At 50.2% G+C, this 16328-nt stretch overlaps 1 protein-coding gene across 4 annotated transcripts in view; it reads right to left on the bottom strand.

The window, feature by feature from the left end:
• Nucleotides 1–167: 167 nt before the first annotated feature.
• The window catches only part of DPP3 (dipeptidyl peptidase 3), a 29385-nt gene continuing 13224 nt past the window's right edge, over nucleotides 168–16328 (bottom strand). For all 4 annotated transcript variants that reach the window (XM_032357520.1, XM_032357519.1, XM_032357522.1 and 1 more), the window contains exons 10-18: nucleotides 13409–13603; nucleotides 13115–13227; nucleotides 12748–12840; nucleotides 11368–11430; nucleotides 11145–11269; nucleotides 10909–11029; nucleotides 9619–9798; nucleotides 3710–3872; nucleotides 168–718 (exon numbers count right to left, since the gene is read on the bottom strand). In XM_032357520.1, coding sequence (XP_032213411.1) covers nucleotides 546–718; nucleotides 3710–3872; nucleotides 9619–9798; nucleotides 10909–11029; nucleotides 11145–11269; nucleotides 11368–11430; nucleotides 12748–12840; nucleotides 13115–13227; nucleotides 13409–13603 — 1226 coding nt within the window. In that variant the 3' untranslated portion in view covers nucleotides 168–545. The remainder of the gene's footprint in view (nucleotides 719–3709; nucleotides 3873–9618; nucleotides 9799–10908; nucleotides 11030–11144; nucleotides 11270–11367; nucleotides 11431–12747; nucleotides 12841–13114; nucleotides 13228–13408; nucleotides 13604–16328) is intronic.

The raw sequence follows: 16328 nt of genomic DNA, 5'->3' as shown, positions 1-16328 counted from the left end.
TAAAAATAGTGCCACGTTCCTTCTTGTGCCTGTGTCTCATCCTTTAGAGGTGATATCAAAATCCTGTTGTAGAGGGACCCTAAAACTGACCTTCCCCAGGCTTTGATCCCTCTACCCTGCTGGGAGCAAAAGAGAAGTGAGGCAAGGATTCACACAAATCGCAAAGATGGTGGTTGTTTCTTGTGTTTATTTTCTGGTTATAAAAGCAACACATGAAGAGCACTGGATTGGGAGGCATTTTGAGTCCTGTAGCATCTAGACAGGTCGCTTCTCAGAACTTCCATTCCCTCATCTGGGAAGCAGGGCAAGGAGCTGGGTGGGCCTTGCCTACTCTACCAAGGGCAGTGCAGATCAAATGAAGTAACGCAGGAGAAGCGCTCGGGACACTGGAAAGTGCCGACAAACGGAAGGGGCTAGTGTCACCACCCTCGGCTGAGGTAGCACCAAGGTCCAATCTCCAGCTCCTCCCCAGCACACCCAGGAAAGGGGGGGCTACTTGTGGCCCTGATTTGATGGAGTTGGGGCAGTTGCTGCATAAATCTGTCTCAAGCCTGGCCAGATGGGTTCTCACTGGGGAACCTCCAGAAGCGGGCATCGGCTGTGGCCAGCTGGATGAGGACCTCCTCCAACTCGGGCCCATCCTCTGGGAATCGCTCAGAGAAGGATCGGATGAGGCCAGCAGCCGAGGCCTCGTACTCGAGAAGCTGCACTTCTGAACCTGCGGAGACGGAGAAAAAGCAGCAGGAAAAGGTCTTAATAGGAAGCAGATAATCACAATTATAACCATAGGAGCAGGTGGTTTTTCCTGACCTCTTACCCTGTGCCAAAATGTGCTCAGTGTTTTATTATCTTATTTAATCCCTGCAATAACCCTATGAAGAAGGAAGCATTAAAGAGGGAGTATGCAATGAATTGTTATATTCATTCGCTCATTCATTCACTTAATAAGTATATACTCTGGTGTCATGTTAGGTTAGACAGACGGTCCTTGGCCTCAGGGAGTTTACAGTCCAACAATTGTTTTCTCTCTATCTACTGTGGGACCTTGGGCAAGTTTCACAACCTCACTAAGCCTCCCTTTCCTCATCTGTAAAGTAGGGGTGAACACAATATGTCCTCTCAAGAAGCTACCGTGATGGGGCACAGTAATGCCTTGATGAACGCTCGAGCACTAGCTACCAGTAGCACCATTCTCTTGAGCACCCAGCAGAGCCAAAAGGGTACCCACTGAACTCATGGGCTGTTCCAAAGGTCGCCTGAACGCTCATAGGAAGCATTTCCCTCCAACATGGTTCCACTACTCCACCCACTCACAGGCCCTGCTGTGCTCCGTGGCCCTGTGGGGTATACGTGGCTAAGAGCACAGCTTTTGGGTTCAGACAGCACACGTTCAAATCCTGGCAAATGCATGGCCGCTCAGTGTCTCAGTTTCCAACTGAAATATGGGGGCAGTAACTTCCTCCTGGGGTCGATGAGTTCATCCATCCAAAGTTTTACCCAGTGACAAGCACACAGACGTCCTCAAAATTCCTTGTCATCATCACCATCATCATCCTCATACCTCTGAAAACCCCACCGGCTCTACAGGCTTAGTTTAACCACTTCCTCACCAGAACCTTCCCTGATTCCCTCAAAGGTGAATGGGCTCTTCTCTTCTCTAAGTGTTCAGACCACTGTTTGGGCCTCTTGGATGCTTACCAACACTCCCTGGGTTTAATCATTTCTCTCCAGGTCTTATTCCTAATGGACTATGGACTACTTGAGGCAAGGGCCTGGGTCTGATTCACGTGTCCATCCCCAAGGGCCCACAACAGGGCCGGGACAATCAAAGTGATGATGTTTTAATGAGCACTTACTATGTGCCCAGCATGATTTGTCCATTTCCTCATTTGACATGCACTGAGCAGCTTGTGTGTGCCAGGCCCTATGCTAGCTACTTGCTGGGGATGTGCTGTTCCCGCTAATGTGGAAGCAAAGCAGACGGAAAACAGCAGAGTGATGGAGCATCAAGGGATTGCTTTAGGAGGAGGGGTCAGGGACAGCCTCTCCCGGGAGGTGTCATTTAACAGAGGCCAAAATGACAGGAAGGACAAAACCAAGACTGGGGGAGGACTGTGCCCAGCGGAGGAGACAGTGAGTGCAAAGGCTGTGGGAGCGGGCCAAGCTCAGGGGCTTGGAAAATGGAAAGACATGAACCTGGAGGAAGTGAGCCAGGAAGAGGGGTCCCTGAGTCCTGCCAGGGGTCAGGACCAAATCCCCCGGGACCTCTGGAGTGTAGCACAAAGGGTCGGAAATAAGCCTCGCAAATGTGTTTTCCTTGCTAGTAGGAGGTAACTATTTCTCTTAACCTTCACAACTGCCCGTGACTATGGGAGTGAGAAGCATTCTTTTTTTTTAAGGTTTTTTTGTTTTTTGTTTTTTTTTTTAATTTGACAGAGATCACAAGTAGGCAGAAAGGCAGGCACAGAGAGAGGGTGGAAGCAGGCTCCCCTGAGTGGCTCGATCCCAGGACCCTGGGACCATGACCCGAGCTGAAGGCAGAGGCTTCAACCCACTGAGCCACCCAGGCGCCCTGCGAGAAGCATTCTTAATTTAACTCTAGGTTCCTCCAGTAAAGAGCCATAAGCCTCGAGAGACTTTTGTCTCTGGGCCTCAGTTTTCTTAACTGTAAAATGTAAACTGTAACTATCTCATTGGGTTATGGTGAGGATTTGTTTTATTTTATTTTTGTAAGTGAGCTTTATGTCAATGTAGGGCTCGAGGGGCGCCTGGGTGGCTCAGTGGGTTAAGCCTCTGCCTTCAGCTCAGCTCATGGTCTCAGGGTCCTAGGATCGAGTCCCACATCAGGATCTCTGCTCAGCAGGGAGTCTGCTTCCCCCTCTCTCTGCATGCCTCTCTGCCTACTTGTGGTCTCTGTCAAAAAAAAAAAAAAAAGTAGGGTTTGAACGCAGGACCCCAAGATCAAGCGTCACATGCTCTACTGACTGAGCCAGCCAGGTGCCCCCATGGTGAGGATTCAGAGAGTGAAGCCACGGAGAGCAGTAAGAGCTTGAAGGAAGGACCTCATTCGGGTTGGCTGCAGCCTCACACCCGCACATCAGCACACAGGCTTTATGGACAAAGACAAGGTCACAGCACAGCTCTAACGCTACCTATACCACCTCGGCTGAGGTGCCTCAGTGACAGGCGTCAGGAAGACGGATCAGGAGAGAGGAAAGTGAACGCAGCAGGGGGCTTCTAAGACAACAGGCCCAAGTGCAGCCTGGCCAGGGTCAAGGCTTTGGAAACAGAGTCATCACTTGAGAAGGGGGCGCATGGGGCTGCTCATCTCTCTCTTGGGCTCTAGAGAGTCACACTGTCCCCTGAGTTCCACCAGCCTGCTGGGCTCCACCTCCTGCCTGCCCCTCACCTCGACTCCACACACCGACAGGCCTCATCCTCCAGGACTATGCCTGGCCTCCCCATGCGCCTGGGGTCGGTCTCTTCCACTTGGCCTGCAAAACTCCGGTTGCTGTCTTATAAACAGCACGGCCCTGTGTTGGGGGGCTGGTGGTAACAGATGCTAAGGTTTGGGCCCTAGGTTTGGGCATGGGGAGGCCTTGGGCAGGGAGGGAGAGAGGCAGAAGTCACCCCAGGTAGCCTTTCCTGAGCCCCGGGATGGGTTCCAAGCCTCCTTTGCCCATCAAAGGGAGCTCGGGGGTCCTATTACCTTCAAGGCGAGTGTTGGGCTGCACGATGAGCTTCCGAGATTCCTTACGGAGCAGGACTGTGTCCCTGAGGGTGAGGAAGCACTCAGGGGGTGCGTCAGTGACCGCTGCATACCCTTCATACAGGGCCCGGCCTCCAGCCACATCTCCTGTGGACTTCAACACCTGCGGGAAGGCAGAAGGAATTAGTGCCTACGAAGGGCAACCCTCCCCGCATCCAGGGGCCTTTGCCAGGGGCCCCAGCCGCTTGGGTCCACCTCGGACAGTATCTGCTCTCTCCATATAATTGTGCTTATTATGGGAGAAATACAGATCAAGGGCTTAGCTCCTGGTAAGGACCTAGGAAAGTGAAGCTAGTGTTTCTCATTTGAATTTCTCATTTGAACTGGAGACAGAGAAAGCATTACCATCATGCTCTTTAAAAAAAATTTTTTTTTCACACGTACAAAATATGTAGTATATATATAGTAGGTTATAATATGTAGGTTGTAAAGAATACTTAGGTTATTGAAAAAAAAAAAAAAGACACCCATATAACTAGCACCCAGCTTAAGAATTAGTTCTCTCCTTTTTGTAAATTAAAAAAATCTTTTTAAATTTTTATTTATTTATTTATTTATTTTTTTAATTAAGTAGGCTCCATGCCCAATGTGGGGCTTGAACTCACAACCCTGACATCAAGAGTTGCAAGCTTGGGACGCCTGGAGGGCTCAGTCGGTTGAGTCTCTGCCTTCGGCTCAGGTCATGATCCCTGAGGCCCAAGATCGAGTTGTACTTGCAAACACCCCAAAGGCGAACCCCTTCCCAGGACAGGGGCCGCTTCTGCTATGCGCCACTCAGTTGTGCCACGGACACCCCGGGCGCCTCCTGACGGATGGAAGGGACAGATGCGGGTTTCTCCGGGAGAAGCCGTGGTCTACAGGACAGGTGGACGCTCCACCTTAGACAAGCCCACGCGCCCACGTCGCTCTCCCGAGGTGCTGCACAAGCTGATGCTCCCGGAGGCAGCGGCTGGCGGTCCTCACTGCTCTGGATGCCAGGCTAGTGCTGGCACTTTCCGTGTTTGCCAAGCTGGTGGGAATCAGGCTCACGTGGTTTCAGCTGTGCTTTCCTGGTCATTCAAGAGGTTGAACATCTTCCCAGAAGTTGATGCTTTTTTCATTTTCCTCTTTGGGTCATGAGTTTTGTTTACTTTTCTGCACGGTTGTCTTTTCTTCCTGACCTTTTTATTTTAAAGTTCTTTATATATTTAAATACTAACCTTTTGTTCACACATTATGTGGTAAATATCCTATCCGCGTTTAAGACTTGTCTTCTCACATTCTTTATGGTAACTTTTGATGAATAAAAGCTACCATCGTTTGTATTTTTAATTTTATTTATACATTTACTTATTTTTAAAAGGCTTTATTTTTAAAGCCTACACCCAACATGGGGCTCAAACTTACAACCCTGAGATCGAGCCACATGCTCCACGGACTGAGCCAGCTAGGCACCCCCCAAAAAGCTATTTTTCATGTAGTTAAAGGGTCTGATCTTTTCTTTGATGGCTAGTGTTTCTTGTGCTTTGAGAAATTTTCCTGTACTCTGAGGTCCTAAAGATACTCTTCTCAAAAACTTTGCCTTTTCTATATAAACTGTTAAGCTCCTAGGATTGTCTTTGTGTATGGTAGAAGGTAGAAATCCAGTCTGTCTCTCCATGAGGATAACGGGTTGTCTGAGCACAACTTGCGAACGGTCCCTCCCTTCTCTACTGGTCTACAACGTCCCTTCCATTATATACCCAAGTCACTGCTGCTTCTTGGCTCTGTTCCACTGGTCAATTTGTCTATTTCTGCCCCAGGGCCACACGGAACTTAATTATCTTAGGATAAATTTTGGTATCTGGTAGAACGAGTCTCTCAATCTATTTTGCTTCAGAAGTGTCTTGGCTCTTACTGGTGATCCTTTATGCTTCTGTCTAAATTTTACATTAGCTTGTCAAGTTCCAGAAAAGCCCTCTTGGGACTTGGGTTTCTTTTTCTTTTTTTATTTTTTTTTCAGCTTCTTTTCTTTTTTTAAAGATTTTATTTATTTGAGAGACAGAACAGAGTGAGTGAGAGAGAGCATTTGAGCGGGGGGAGGGGCAAAAGGAGAGGGAGAAGCAGTGGTGTTCAGTGGGGCTCCATGCCAGGACCCTGGGATCATGACCTGAGCTGAAGGCAGATGCTTAACCCACTGAGCCACCCAGACACTCCCGCTTTAGGACTTTATTCAACCTTGTGAAACTCGCTGATTTCATTGATTTGTTTGTATATTCTTTTGACTCGCTTAGCCACATAATCTGCAACGTAGAGTTTTAGTTCTTCCTTTCTAATGCCTAAACTTCACAATTCGGTCTTGTTTCCTTCCAAAAGCTAAGCCCTTCGGCAAGCTGTTGATCAGAAGTGGAACTAGGGAACACTTTGGTATCTTTTTCTGATTTTATTTAATTAATTAAATTTTTTTTTTTAAGATTTTATTTATTGATTTGACAGACAGAGATCACAAGTAGGCAGAGAGGCAGGCAGAGAAAGGGGGAAGCAGGCTCCCCACTGAGCAGAGAGCCTGATGCGGGACCTGATCCCAGGACCGTGAGATCATGACCTGAGCCAAAAGCAGAGGCTTTAACCCACTGAGCCTCCCAGGCGCCCCTGTCTTTTTCTGATTTTAAAGGGAATATTCCAGTGTTTGGACAGAGGACAGTTACTGTATTTTCATTTTCTGAGACATTCTTTATCAGTTAAGAAAATTCTTTTTTTTTTTTTTCCTCGATAATGGAATATTTGAAACATCTCTTTAATATCAGCAACAAGATTGTCTACACCAACTTTTCTATTCAGAATCATTCTAGAAGACCCAGTCACTCAGTTAAGAAAATTCTTATTGGGGCACCTGGGTGGCTCAAGTCAGTTGAGCCTCTGATTTTTGGTTTTCACTCAGGTCATGATCTCGGGGGTCACAGAATTGAGCCTCAAGGCTCTGTACTCAGTGGGAATTCTGTTTTCCCCTTCCCGCTTTACTTTTTTTTTTTTTTTTAAGATTTGTTTATTTCATTGTATTTTTAATTTGTATTTATTTAATGCCTCCTCTCTCCTTTCCTCTTGGGGATCCGTTTACACACCCTAGACTTTTCTGCACTGGTCCCCACGACCCTTAACCTCTCTTAAATTTTTTAACTTGGTCTCTGTGCTACATGCCATATACTTTCTTTTATTTTTAGCTGGATCTCAAACCTGTCTAACCTATTTTTAGTTTCAGTGGTGTTGCAGTTTATTTCTGGGAGTTCCATTTGGTTCTCTTCCAAATATCTGACATTTTGTGGGTCTGATCCTTACTTGGGCTGCTTGGCAGGTGGCGAAGTAGGACTCCCCCTAGGGCTTCCTCCAGCTAAGCCTCCCAGCTCAGACCCAGGGTTACAAGGATTCTCCAGAGGGTTGTGGGGGGATCCTCCAGGGGGACAGTTAAAGAGAACATCTTGCCTTCCTCTCTTCCCAAGAGGATGGAGCACACAGAAGGTAGTGGAGACACACTCATGAAGCTGATAGATCGGATCCCACCAGCTTAAACCGGAGAGCTGGTAACCTTGATGCCAACAGGAGGCAGGACAGAGAGTTTGTATATGCCCCTCGGCTAGCTTCTCCTGTTGTTAACACTGTGTAAAACTGGTGCATCACTATCAACTAAACTCTAGGCTTTTTTAGATTTCATTAGTTGTCCCATTAATGACCTTTTTCTATTCCAGATCTAAGACCCATATTGCATTTTGTGTCTACTGACTTTGTTTAAGATTTTATTTATTTATTTGAGAGATAGAGTGCGAGCAGGGGGAGGAGCAAAGGGAAAGGGAGAGGGAGAGAATCCCCAGCCCACTCCATGCTCATTGCAGAGCCCAGTGTGGGGCTCGAGCCCAGGACCATGAATTCACACCTTGAGCTGAAATCAAGAGTTGGATACTTAACTGACTGAGCCACCCAGGCACCCCTGCAGCTACTGATTTTTTTTTTTTTTAAGATTTTATTTATCTAAGAGAGAGCAGAGCCAAAGAGAGAGCACATGAGTTGGGGAGAAGGGCAGAGAGTGATGGAGAAGCAGACTACCTACTGAGCAGGGAGCCCGATACAGGATTCGATCCCAGGACCCTGGGACCATGACCCATGCCAAAGACAGACACTTAACCGACTGAGGTACCAGGTGACTGATTTTCTTTTATTAAAGATTTTATTTATTTATTTGACAGAGAGAGAGAGAGAGCACGAGCAAGCACAAGCAGGGGGAGCGGGAAAGGGAGAAGCAGGCTCCCTGCCAAGCAGGGACCCCAATGGAGGGCTCGATCCCAGGACCCTGGATCATGACTTGGGCCAAAGATAGATGCTTAACTAACTGAGCCACCCAGGCACCCCTAATTTTTAATTTCTAATTTTCTTTTACTTTAATGGCCAAACATATATCTTTCATTAAAAAATGCCTCAAATCTGGAGCACCTGGGTGGCTCAATGGGTTAAGGCCTCTGCCCTCAGCTTAGGTCATGATCCCAGGGTCCTGGGATCGAGCCCCACATCAGGCTCTCTCCTCAGCAGGGAGTCTACTTCCCCTCTGCCTCTGCCTGCTCTCTGCCTACTTGTGATCTCTGTCAAATAAATAAATAAAATCTTTTTTCAAAAAATGCCTTAAATCCTTCCTGGAAACAGATGTGAGTATAATCATGGAACTCCTTGCAGAATTGAAGATTAGGCCTTCTATCAGTTGAAAAAGCCAGCAGGGAGTACCTGATTGGCTCAGTCATTAAGCGTCTGCCTGTGGCTCAGGTCATGATTCCAGGGTCATGGGATCGAGCCCCACATCCTGTTCCCCGCTTAGCGGGAAGCCTGCTTCTCCCTCTCCCACTCCCCCTGCTTGTGTTCATGGTCTTGGTTTGTCTCTTTCTATCAAATAAATAAATAAAATCTTTTTAAAAAAGGGAAAAGAAAAGCCGGCAGGACCCAGCTCCAAAGGAAGGTCCTGCACAGTAAAGAGTGGGTCTTGAGTGGTTCTCAAACTTTGCTGAATGTCAGACTCACTTGGCAGGCAGCTACACGTGCAGACTCCTGAGTCCTGCTCTCACAATTTCTGAATCAGGTCTGGGGTGGTTGCAGGAATCTGCATTTGTAGGCTGCTTCTGGGTGATGTGGATGCTGCTAGCCCACGGACCACATCTAATGTCCTACTGACTTGGATCCAGAACGTTCTCCTTGCTCAGTATGTTGTGTCATTTGCTTCCTGCCAGGTGAAGCAGGGGATGTATCCCATTTAACAGATAAGTGGGGCCCAGCAAGGCAGAGCAGGTTGCCCTAATTACATGGCTGGCTAATACTGACATCAGAACCCCCAAAGGTTCCTAATGGGAGGGAAGCCAGGGCCATGCGACCACTGTCCTTCACCTACTAAGCTCCAGGCCTCCTTCTGTCCCTCAACCCACAAAGCTCATTCCAGACTTTGAGCTTTTGTTTCTTCTGCTCTCGGACCTTCTCATAGCTGGTTCCTGCCTGGCACTCAAATTGCAGCTTAAACGCCATCTCCTCCAAGAAGCCTTCCCTGACCACCCAGGCTAAGGAGGCTCTGCATTCTTTTCCCCTCCAATTACACTTGTTATCGTATCACCAAGTTTTATTGTCTTCACAGCTCTTGTCATGATTTGAAATCACCTCATTCACTTATTGTATGTATGTTCACTACAACATAAGAAATTGCTCACGGCTTATGCTCAGTGCCCCGCACGATAACACTCTTTATACACGCTTGTCCGATGAAAGAATGAATGAATGAATGAATGAGCTGATGATCAGAAGGCTCCCCGGCAGTGCTAGAGGGTGGGGAGACAGGGTGAGGCTGGAGGGCAAAAGGCTCCGCTTACCTGAAGTTTCCTCAGGAACCGCTCCAGGGCGGGCTTGCCCACAGGCCGGATCTTGTCACGGTCCAGGCGGACCCGGGCATCTGGGCGCCCATCAGCCCCTGTGGTGGGAGTGACAGTAACGAGTCCCTCGCCAGCCTCCAGCAGGACTCTCAGGATCACAAACCGGGCCTGCATGTGGGCCTGCCGGAACCAAGAAGAAAGGAGTCATTTACATGCTGATAAGGCCTATCAAAAGTCTGCTCCAAAGCCTCATGTACAGTATGTGCTCATTAATTAATTGTCGGTTATTCTTACTACTTCATTCTCCCTCACCCTGTGGGTCTTCTTCTGCTCTACTCATCTTCCCTTACATATTTCCTCCCCTCTCTGCTCATGAGGGAAGGCAGGCTGCCCTGGAAAACAGGAAGGCCATTTCCAGGCAGGTCCCAGAGCCCTGTGCTCCCCCTTGCCAACCACCGTGCCCTTTGCTGCTCCCGAACACCCCCCAGATAATACCAGATACCCACAGGGGTCCCCCACAGTCCAGGTCCCCAAGCACTCTCTCCTCTACAATCTTGTTTGCACTCAACAGTGGGACCAAACGGGCATCATGAACCCCAGTACAGATGGCAAACCATAGCCCCAGAGAGGTAAAGTGACTTGCTCAGGGTCACACAGCTGTTAAGAGAGATCAAGGACTCAGACCTAAGTTTCCTGACTCTAAAACACAAGACTGACATAAGACTGATGATGTAAGTTTATCAAAACGTACTTGTGTGACTTTGAAGAACACTCCTATTGTTAACCCTATTTCCCATCTCATAAGTGAGCAGCCTCACCTAACCACTCTGGAGGCAGACTACTTGGATTTGAATCCTGGCTCTGCTACTTACCAGCAAGTTACTTAATGTCTCTGTGCCTCAATTTCCTTATCTCTAAAATGAGAGTAATAATAGCACCATGTCCTAGGGCTGACATGGGTTAACAAAGAGTTAATTCAGGTAACGTATTAGAACTGTGTGTGGCACAGAGGAAGTCTGTCGCAAGCCAGCTATGAGCGGTCGAGGTAAAATCAGCTGGTCTGGTTTCGCCCTCAGAGGTGGGCAGGGAGATTATTACCCCCATTGCACAGACAAGGACACTGAGGCTCACAACGGTGTGACTTACCCCCATAAGGAGTGGAGTCTGGGATTAAACCCAGTTCATGTGCCTCTTTGGTAGATACGGTTGTCCCACCCCCATACCCAGAATCCTGACCTCAGACCCCACTGCAGGCCTCCCCTCAACCCCCAGCTCCCTGCTGGCCCCCACCTGTCTCCAGCTGGAGGTCTCTGGGGTATAGAACTCCAGAGCAAGCAGCCCAGCCCGAACCATGTTGAGCCAGTTTACGTAGATCACGTCTTCTGCGTCAGCCCCCTCGAAGCCGAAGATCCTGGCGGAGGGACAGGGAGGAGGCAGGGGCAGTCAGAGGCTGCGTGGGTGCGGACCCCCGCCAGTATACCCTCTGTCCCCAAGGGAGGCCCGCCCCCCAAGCCTGTTGCCCATACTCCAGCACTTGGGGGTTGAGGCAAAGGTAGAGGCCCACACTTTCAGCCCGGCATTCTTCGTAGCTAGAGGCGATGGTGCTGAACTTGCTGTCCCAGGTCTCCCCGCTCCGGTACCAGCTCTGAATCTGGGAGGGGAGGCCCAGGAAGTAGGCTTAGGAACAGCTGCCACCCCAGCCAAGCCCAGCCCCCAGCACCATGGGGGTTCTGCCGAGGCTGCCCTCACCTGCTCTCCTGTCTCTGGATTGATCACGGTCTCCTGGTCAAAGTTAAATGCTCCTTTCTCGTCCTGCAGAAGCATCAGGACACGGGGCAAGTGAGGGAAAGGTGTCTCTGCCCGACCCCAGCACCTCAGCCTGGGGATTCCAGCGCCATCCACGTGCTGCCGCCTCCAAACCAGAGTCCTGTGTCCCTGGCTGCCCTCCTCCCACCCTCAAGCCACATCAAAACCCAGACCCGGGACCCCAGATATGTGCCAGTGGATGGGCTAGAAAGCTTGGCCGCTGCTCCCCTACGCGCTTCCCACGCCCTCTCCCCATGCGGGCAGAGGCCACAGCCTGCGACTCTCTACCTCCAATAAGCATCGGCCTCACTATCCACTCCATGTGCCAAGTGTCTTACGCACCACCCACTTATTCCTCACACCCCCAACCCCCGGAAGGTTCTATTACCCCACTTCACAGAGGAGGAAACGAGGCTGAGACTATGAGCCCCAGCATGGAACCGAGCACGCACACTATCTCCTGAGAGTAAACCCACTTCCAAAGGGTCTACTGTGTCGGCAACCCTAGGGCTTTGCTTTTATTCCTCAGGATGGCCCATATGGTAGGAGCCAGGGACCCTGTTTTGCAGATGGGCTTTGCTTTTATTCCTCAGGATGGCCCATATGGTAGGAGCCAGGGACCCTGTTTTGCAGATGGGCCAACTGAGGCTCAGTAAGGAGGACTGACTTGCGGAAGGACACAGAGTGGCCACATTTGTCCCCACTTCCCTGTGACTTCAAAGCTTGGACAAGGCTCAGGGCCAAGCCACCGCCCCCATGAGCTGCTCTCTGAATGGTCCTGACCTCCAGCCCCTCCGGACTCAGTGAGGAGCCCCACCTCACAGGGAGCAGACCCAAACAGAACCCCGCTCTCTCTGATGCCCGGGCTGTGCCCGCCTCTGGTCATCCCATCTGGCACAAAGGCTGCCTGTCGTCTTTGTATCCCCTGAGTGGGGGGCATCACAGGGGCTCCAGCCACTCTGATTGGCTGGCAGGGAAGGCGCTGCTCTCGCGAGAAGTGACTCACTCCTTGTTAATATCTGGAAAGGTACGGGTTCCAGGGCATAGTAGTCCCAAGACAGACCATGCTGCAGCCTCAGGACTGCAGGCTTCCCCGGCCTGAGCCAAGCCACCCCTCCGGCGCAGGGGACCTCAGCTGGACTGTCCTGCAGGCCCCATGCCCATGGGGCTCTTGGGACATCTTGGGGGAGGATGAGATAGGAACTTCCCTCCTTTAGGGGCCATTTCCCCCACCTAATCCGAAGCTGGTGAGGGCAAAGATGGTGCGGCTTCACCCTGGGTAGGGTTGATCATGGAGGAGGGAAGCTGCGGGCGCGTTCTCACCTGCACAAAGAGCTTGCCGCTGCCATGGCCCAGCAGCTCGTGTAGTCCCACCTGCACGTCAAAGGAGGGCCCCTTCCAGCGGATGTACAGGTCCTGCCGAGACAAGTGGAGGCCCATGTGTCTGCCGCCCCACCGCAGCCACACGGCCTCCTGCCGCCCCTGCTGCCAAGCTGAGGGCCAGTGGCTTCCTTCCCACCAGGCTCCATGGGGGGCCCCTCGCTTCGCCCATCACCTCTTTGCAACAACCTGGAAGGGACCACCTCCACCGTTTGACAGGTGAGCAAACAAGCCAAGTCACAGGGCCCCGTCTTCCTGTGTCGGCCGTTAGTCCAGGCCCACCCCCAACCCTTGGGCTGCCGGTGCCCACCTTGTCCTCCTCCTCCAGGAAGGTCAGCTTCTCCCGCTGTGTGGCGTAGGCCACAGCCAGCACGTTCCCCAGCGACACATTCTTGAAGCCGTCCGTCTGCCTCAGGTCGTCATCTGCAGAGGGTGGGGAGGGAACCAGGGAGAAGGGGCAAAAGTCAAGGGCCACGGATAAGAAGTCTAGACAGGAGGACCAGGCTGGGATGGAGAACTGAGTGGGGCATGTGGCCGGGACAACTGTGTGCGGGGGGAGGGGGGGACCTCTCAGGGGACACGGCTGCGGCTTAAGGAAGCTCACAGTTGGGGATGTTGATGCCAGCAGGGATGCCAGAGCCAGAGAAGGTGAGAACGTCCAGGGAGGTGAAGTCGGGGGTGAGGAACTTGTCCTTCTCGAAGGCTGGAGGCCAGGGCAGCTCCTTCAGCAGCTGTTCTGCACTTGCCACCAGGCACTCGAACTTGGCACTCATGGCCTTGTTCACCATGGCCACAAAGCCTGTAGGGAGGGAGGTGGGCTGTGGGCTGGCAGGGTTTGGGAGGGGTCCTGTGCCCCACTCCACCCTGCACCCTGGACCCCTCCAGCCATCATGCATGTTTCAAAATGTCTACTGTCTGCAGTACCCTTTGCGGGCCGGTGGGGAGAGCAGGGACCCAGGCCTGGCCCTGCCTTCATGGAGATTACTGGAGGGGGTAGGATGCAGAAAGAAGGCTTCACTGGATAACCTCTGCCATGGATCTTAAAGGAGAGGGCAGGGAGCCCATAGAGGGTGGTGGGTAAAGAGCAGATTCCCAGTGGAAGGGACTCCTTGAGCAAAAAATATGTCCTTCTTTTGGGGGCAACTGAACTCTCCTGTAAGGCTTCGGTATTTGGCTTATGAGGGGGTGACTGAGGCTGTGCACAGGAGGCCTGGGATTGATCTTTTTAGGTTTAATGTTGTTAGAGAGCCTCACTTCCATTTCTGTTACCAAAGCTGCACTCCATAAAATGCAGTTTCTATGAGAGCCTTCCTAAAGAAAGAGCTTCCTGGTCAAATAAGTTTGGATAATTCTATATGCTCTATCTCTAAATTCTTAGAGATTCCTAATGTACTTTTGCATATTAGAGATACTGAAGAGTCCTACAGGCAAGACCCTTTGCCTCTCTGCACTGAACCCTTCTTGGTGTAATTCCTGGGACCCCTACAGGAACTCTATTGTGGAAAAGCCCGGCCTAGACTACTGCATGGTCAGGATCCTGCACAGAATGGATTAACTTGGCCAAGGGGTTAGACCTGGCAAAGCCTCCCTGTCTGGAGCCACTGTGTCAGGTAAAATTGACATACCAGGTCAGGAAGACAGGATGATTAAAATAGCAAAGAAGAGGGGGCGCCTGGGTGGCTCAGTGGGTTAAACGTCTGCCTTCAGCTCAGGTCATGATTCTAGGGTCTTGGGATTAAGCCCCATGTTGGGTTCCCGGCTTAGCAAGGAGTCTGCTTCTCCCTCTCTCACTGCCCCCTCCTCCGCCCACTTGCCTACGCTCTCTCTCTCTAATAAATAAAAAAAGAAAAATTTTTTAAAAAAGAAAAATAGGGGTGCCTGGGTGGCTCAGTGGGTTAAGCCTCTTCCTTCGGCTCAGGTCATGATCTCAGGGTCCTGGGATTGAGCCCCACATCGGGCTCTCTGCTTGGCAGGGAGCCTGCTTCTTCCCTCTCTGCCTACTTGTGATCTCTCTGTCTCTGTCAAATTAAAAAAAAAAAATTATAAAAAATTTTAAAAATTTAAAAATAAAAAAATAGAAAATGAAAAGAACAGGGTGGAGGGAGTCCGGCTGGCTCAGTCGGTAAAGCACGTGACCCTTGATCTCAGAGTCATGAGTTCAAGCTCCATACTGGGCGTGGAGCCTACTTAAAAAAAAAAAAAAAAATAAGTAAAAGGAACATGGTAGGTCTATATGTACTGATATGAAAAGATACCTAAACTATTTGGTGAAAAAAAGCAGGTGGCAGTACAATCCATAGAACATACTTGCATCTACTTGGATAAGTTAAGTTTCACATGTGTGCTTAAACAAAGCTCTGGAGAGGAGGGGCACAGGGGGCCGATTTCACATTTCATCCTACATACTTTTATATTATTCCAATTACTTAAAACAAGCATGGATTTTTAAATCACACACACAAACACACATTTTAAAGCATTATTAGCTCTATCTAAAAACAAAAAACGGGGGTGCCTGGGTGGCTCAGTTGGCTGAGTGGCCAACTCCTGGTTTCAGCTCAGGTCATGATCTCAGGGTCCTGGGATCGAGCCCCACATGGGGCTCTAGGCTCAGCCAGGGAGTGTGCTTGTGGATTCTCTCTCTCCCTCTGCCCCCCTCCACTCTATCTAAAATAAATAAATAAATAGGGGGAAAAAACCCCGACAATGTACACTCCCAATTCTAACCTTAAAGTGGGAACAATCACGGATGATATTTTTAGTATATTTTCCAAAATTTGTGACCCTGAACATGGGACTTTCCCTTTTTTTTTTTTTTTAAGATTTTATTTTTAAGTAATCTCTACACCCAATGTGGGGCTCGAACTCACAACCCCGAGATCAAGAGTCACACACTCTACTGACTGAGCCGGCCAGGCGCCCCTGGACTACTTTTCTAATAACCACAGTGAGTTAGGTAAAGAGGGGAGCCTCTGAAATCAAGGCTGCTCAAGAGGTTCTGGGGTGTTGGCCGTCAGAGAGGCCTGGACAATCAGGACCCAGGCAGAGAAGCTGCAGGTGTGCACATCTGTCCTCCCTTCTGGTCCCTGAACCACATGCACCCTGGGCCTGCATCTCTGGGCTTAGATTTAAGCTCCCCACTGGCTGCTGGGGCCTGTCCTCTCTCCTCCCAAGCCAATCTCTCTGGCTTCTAGAAACTGGATGCTCTAGATTCTATCCCCAGAGGCTGGGGAAAATAAGGCTTTGTACAGAAATCTAAATCCTCAGGCTAGATGCCTGCCTCCCACAAGTGGGTCCAGTTGGGGTATGGCTATAGGCATGGGGCGGGGCCAGGGCCGCCTCCCACCTGCCCTGGGATGACAGCAGCCAAGTCAAGTTCACTATCATGATGGCAATTATGCTCCCGTTCACCCAGGACCTTTTATGTGCCTGGAAATCTGTTGAGCAATGTCTCTTCCCATGACACCCAGAAGGGAGTGACCAATGCTCAGATATGGGGTTTACCCAGTTGGGGAGGTCACACA

This window comes from Mustela erminea, chromosome 9 (genome assembly GCF_009829155.1).
Source record: "Mustela erminea isolate mMusErm1 chromosome 9, mMusErm1.Pri, whole genome shotgun sequence".
NCBI lineage: Eukaryota > Metazoa > Chordata > Mammalia > Carnivora > Mustelidae > Mustela > Mustela erminea.
Note: the sequence above shows the minus strand (reverse complement) of the source record. Positions and strands in the feature narration are given on the sequence as shown.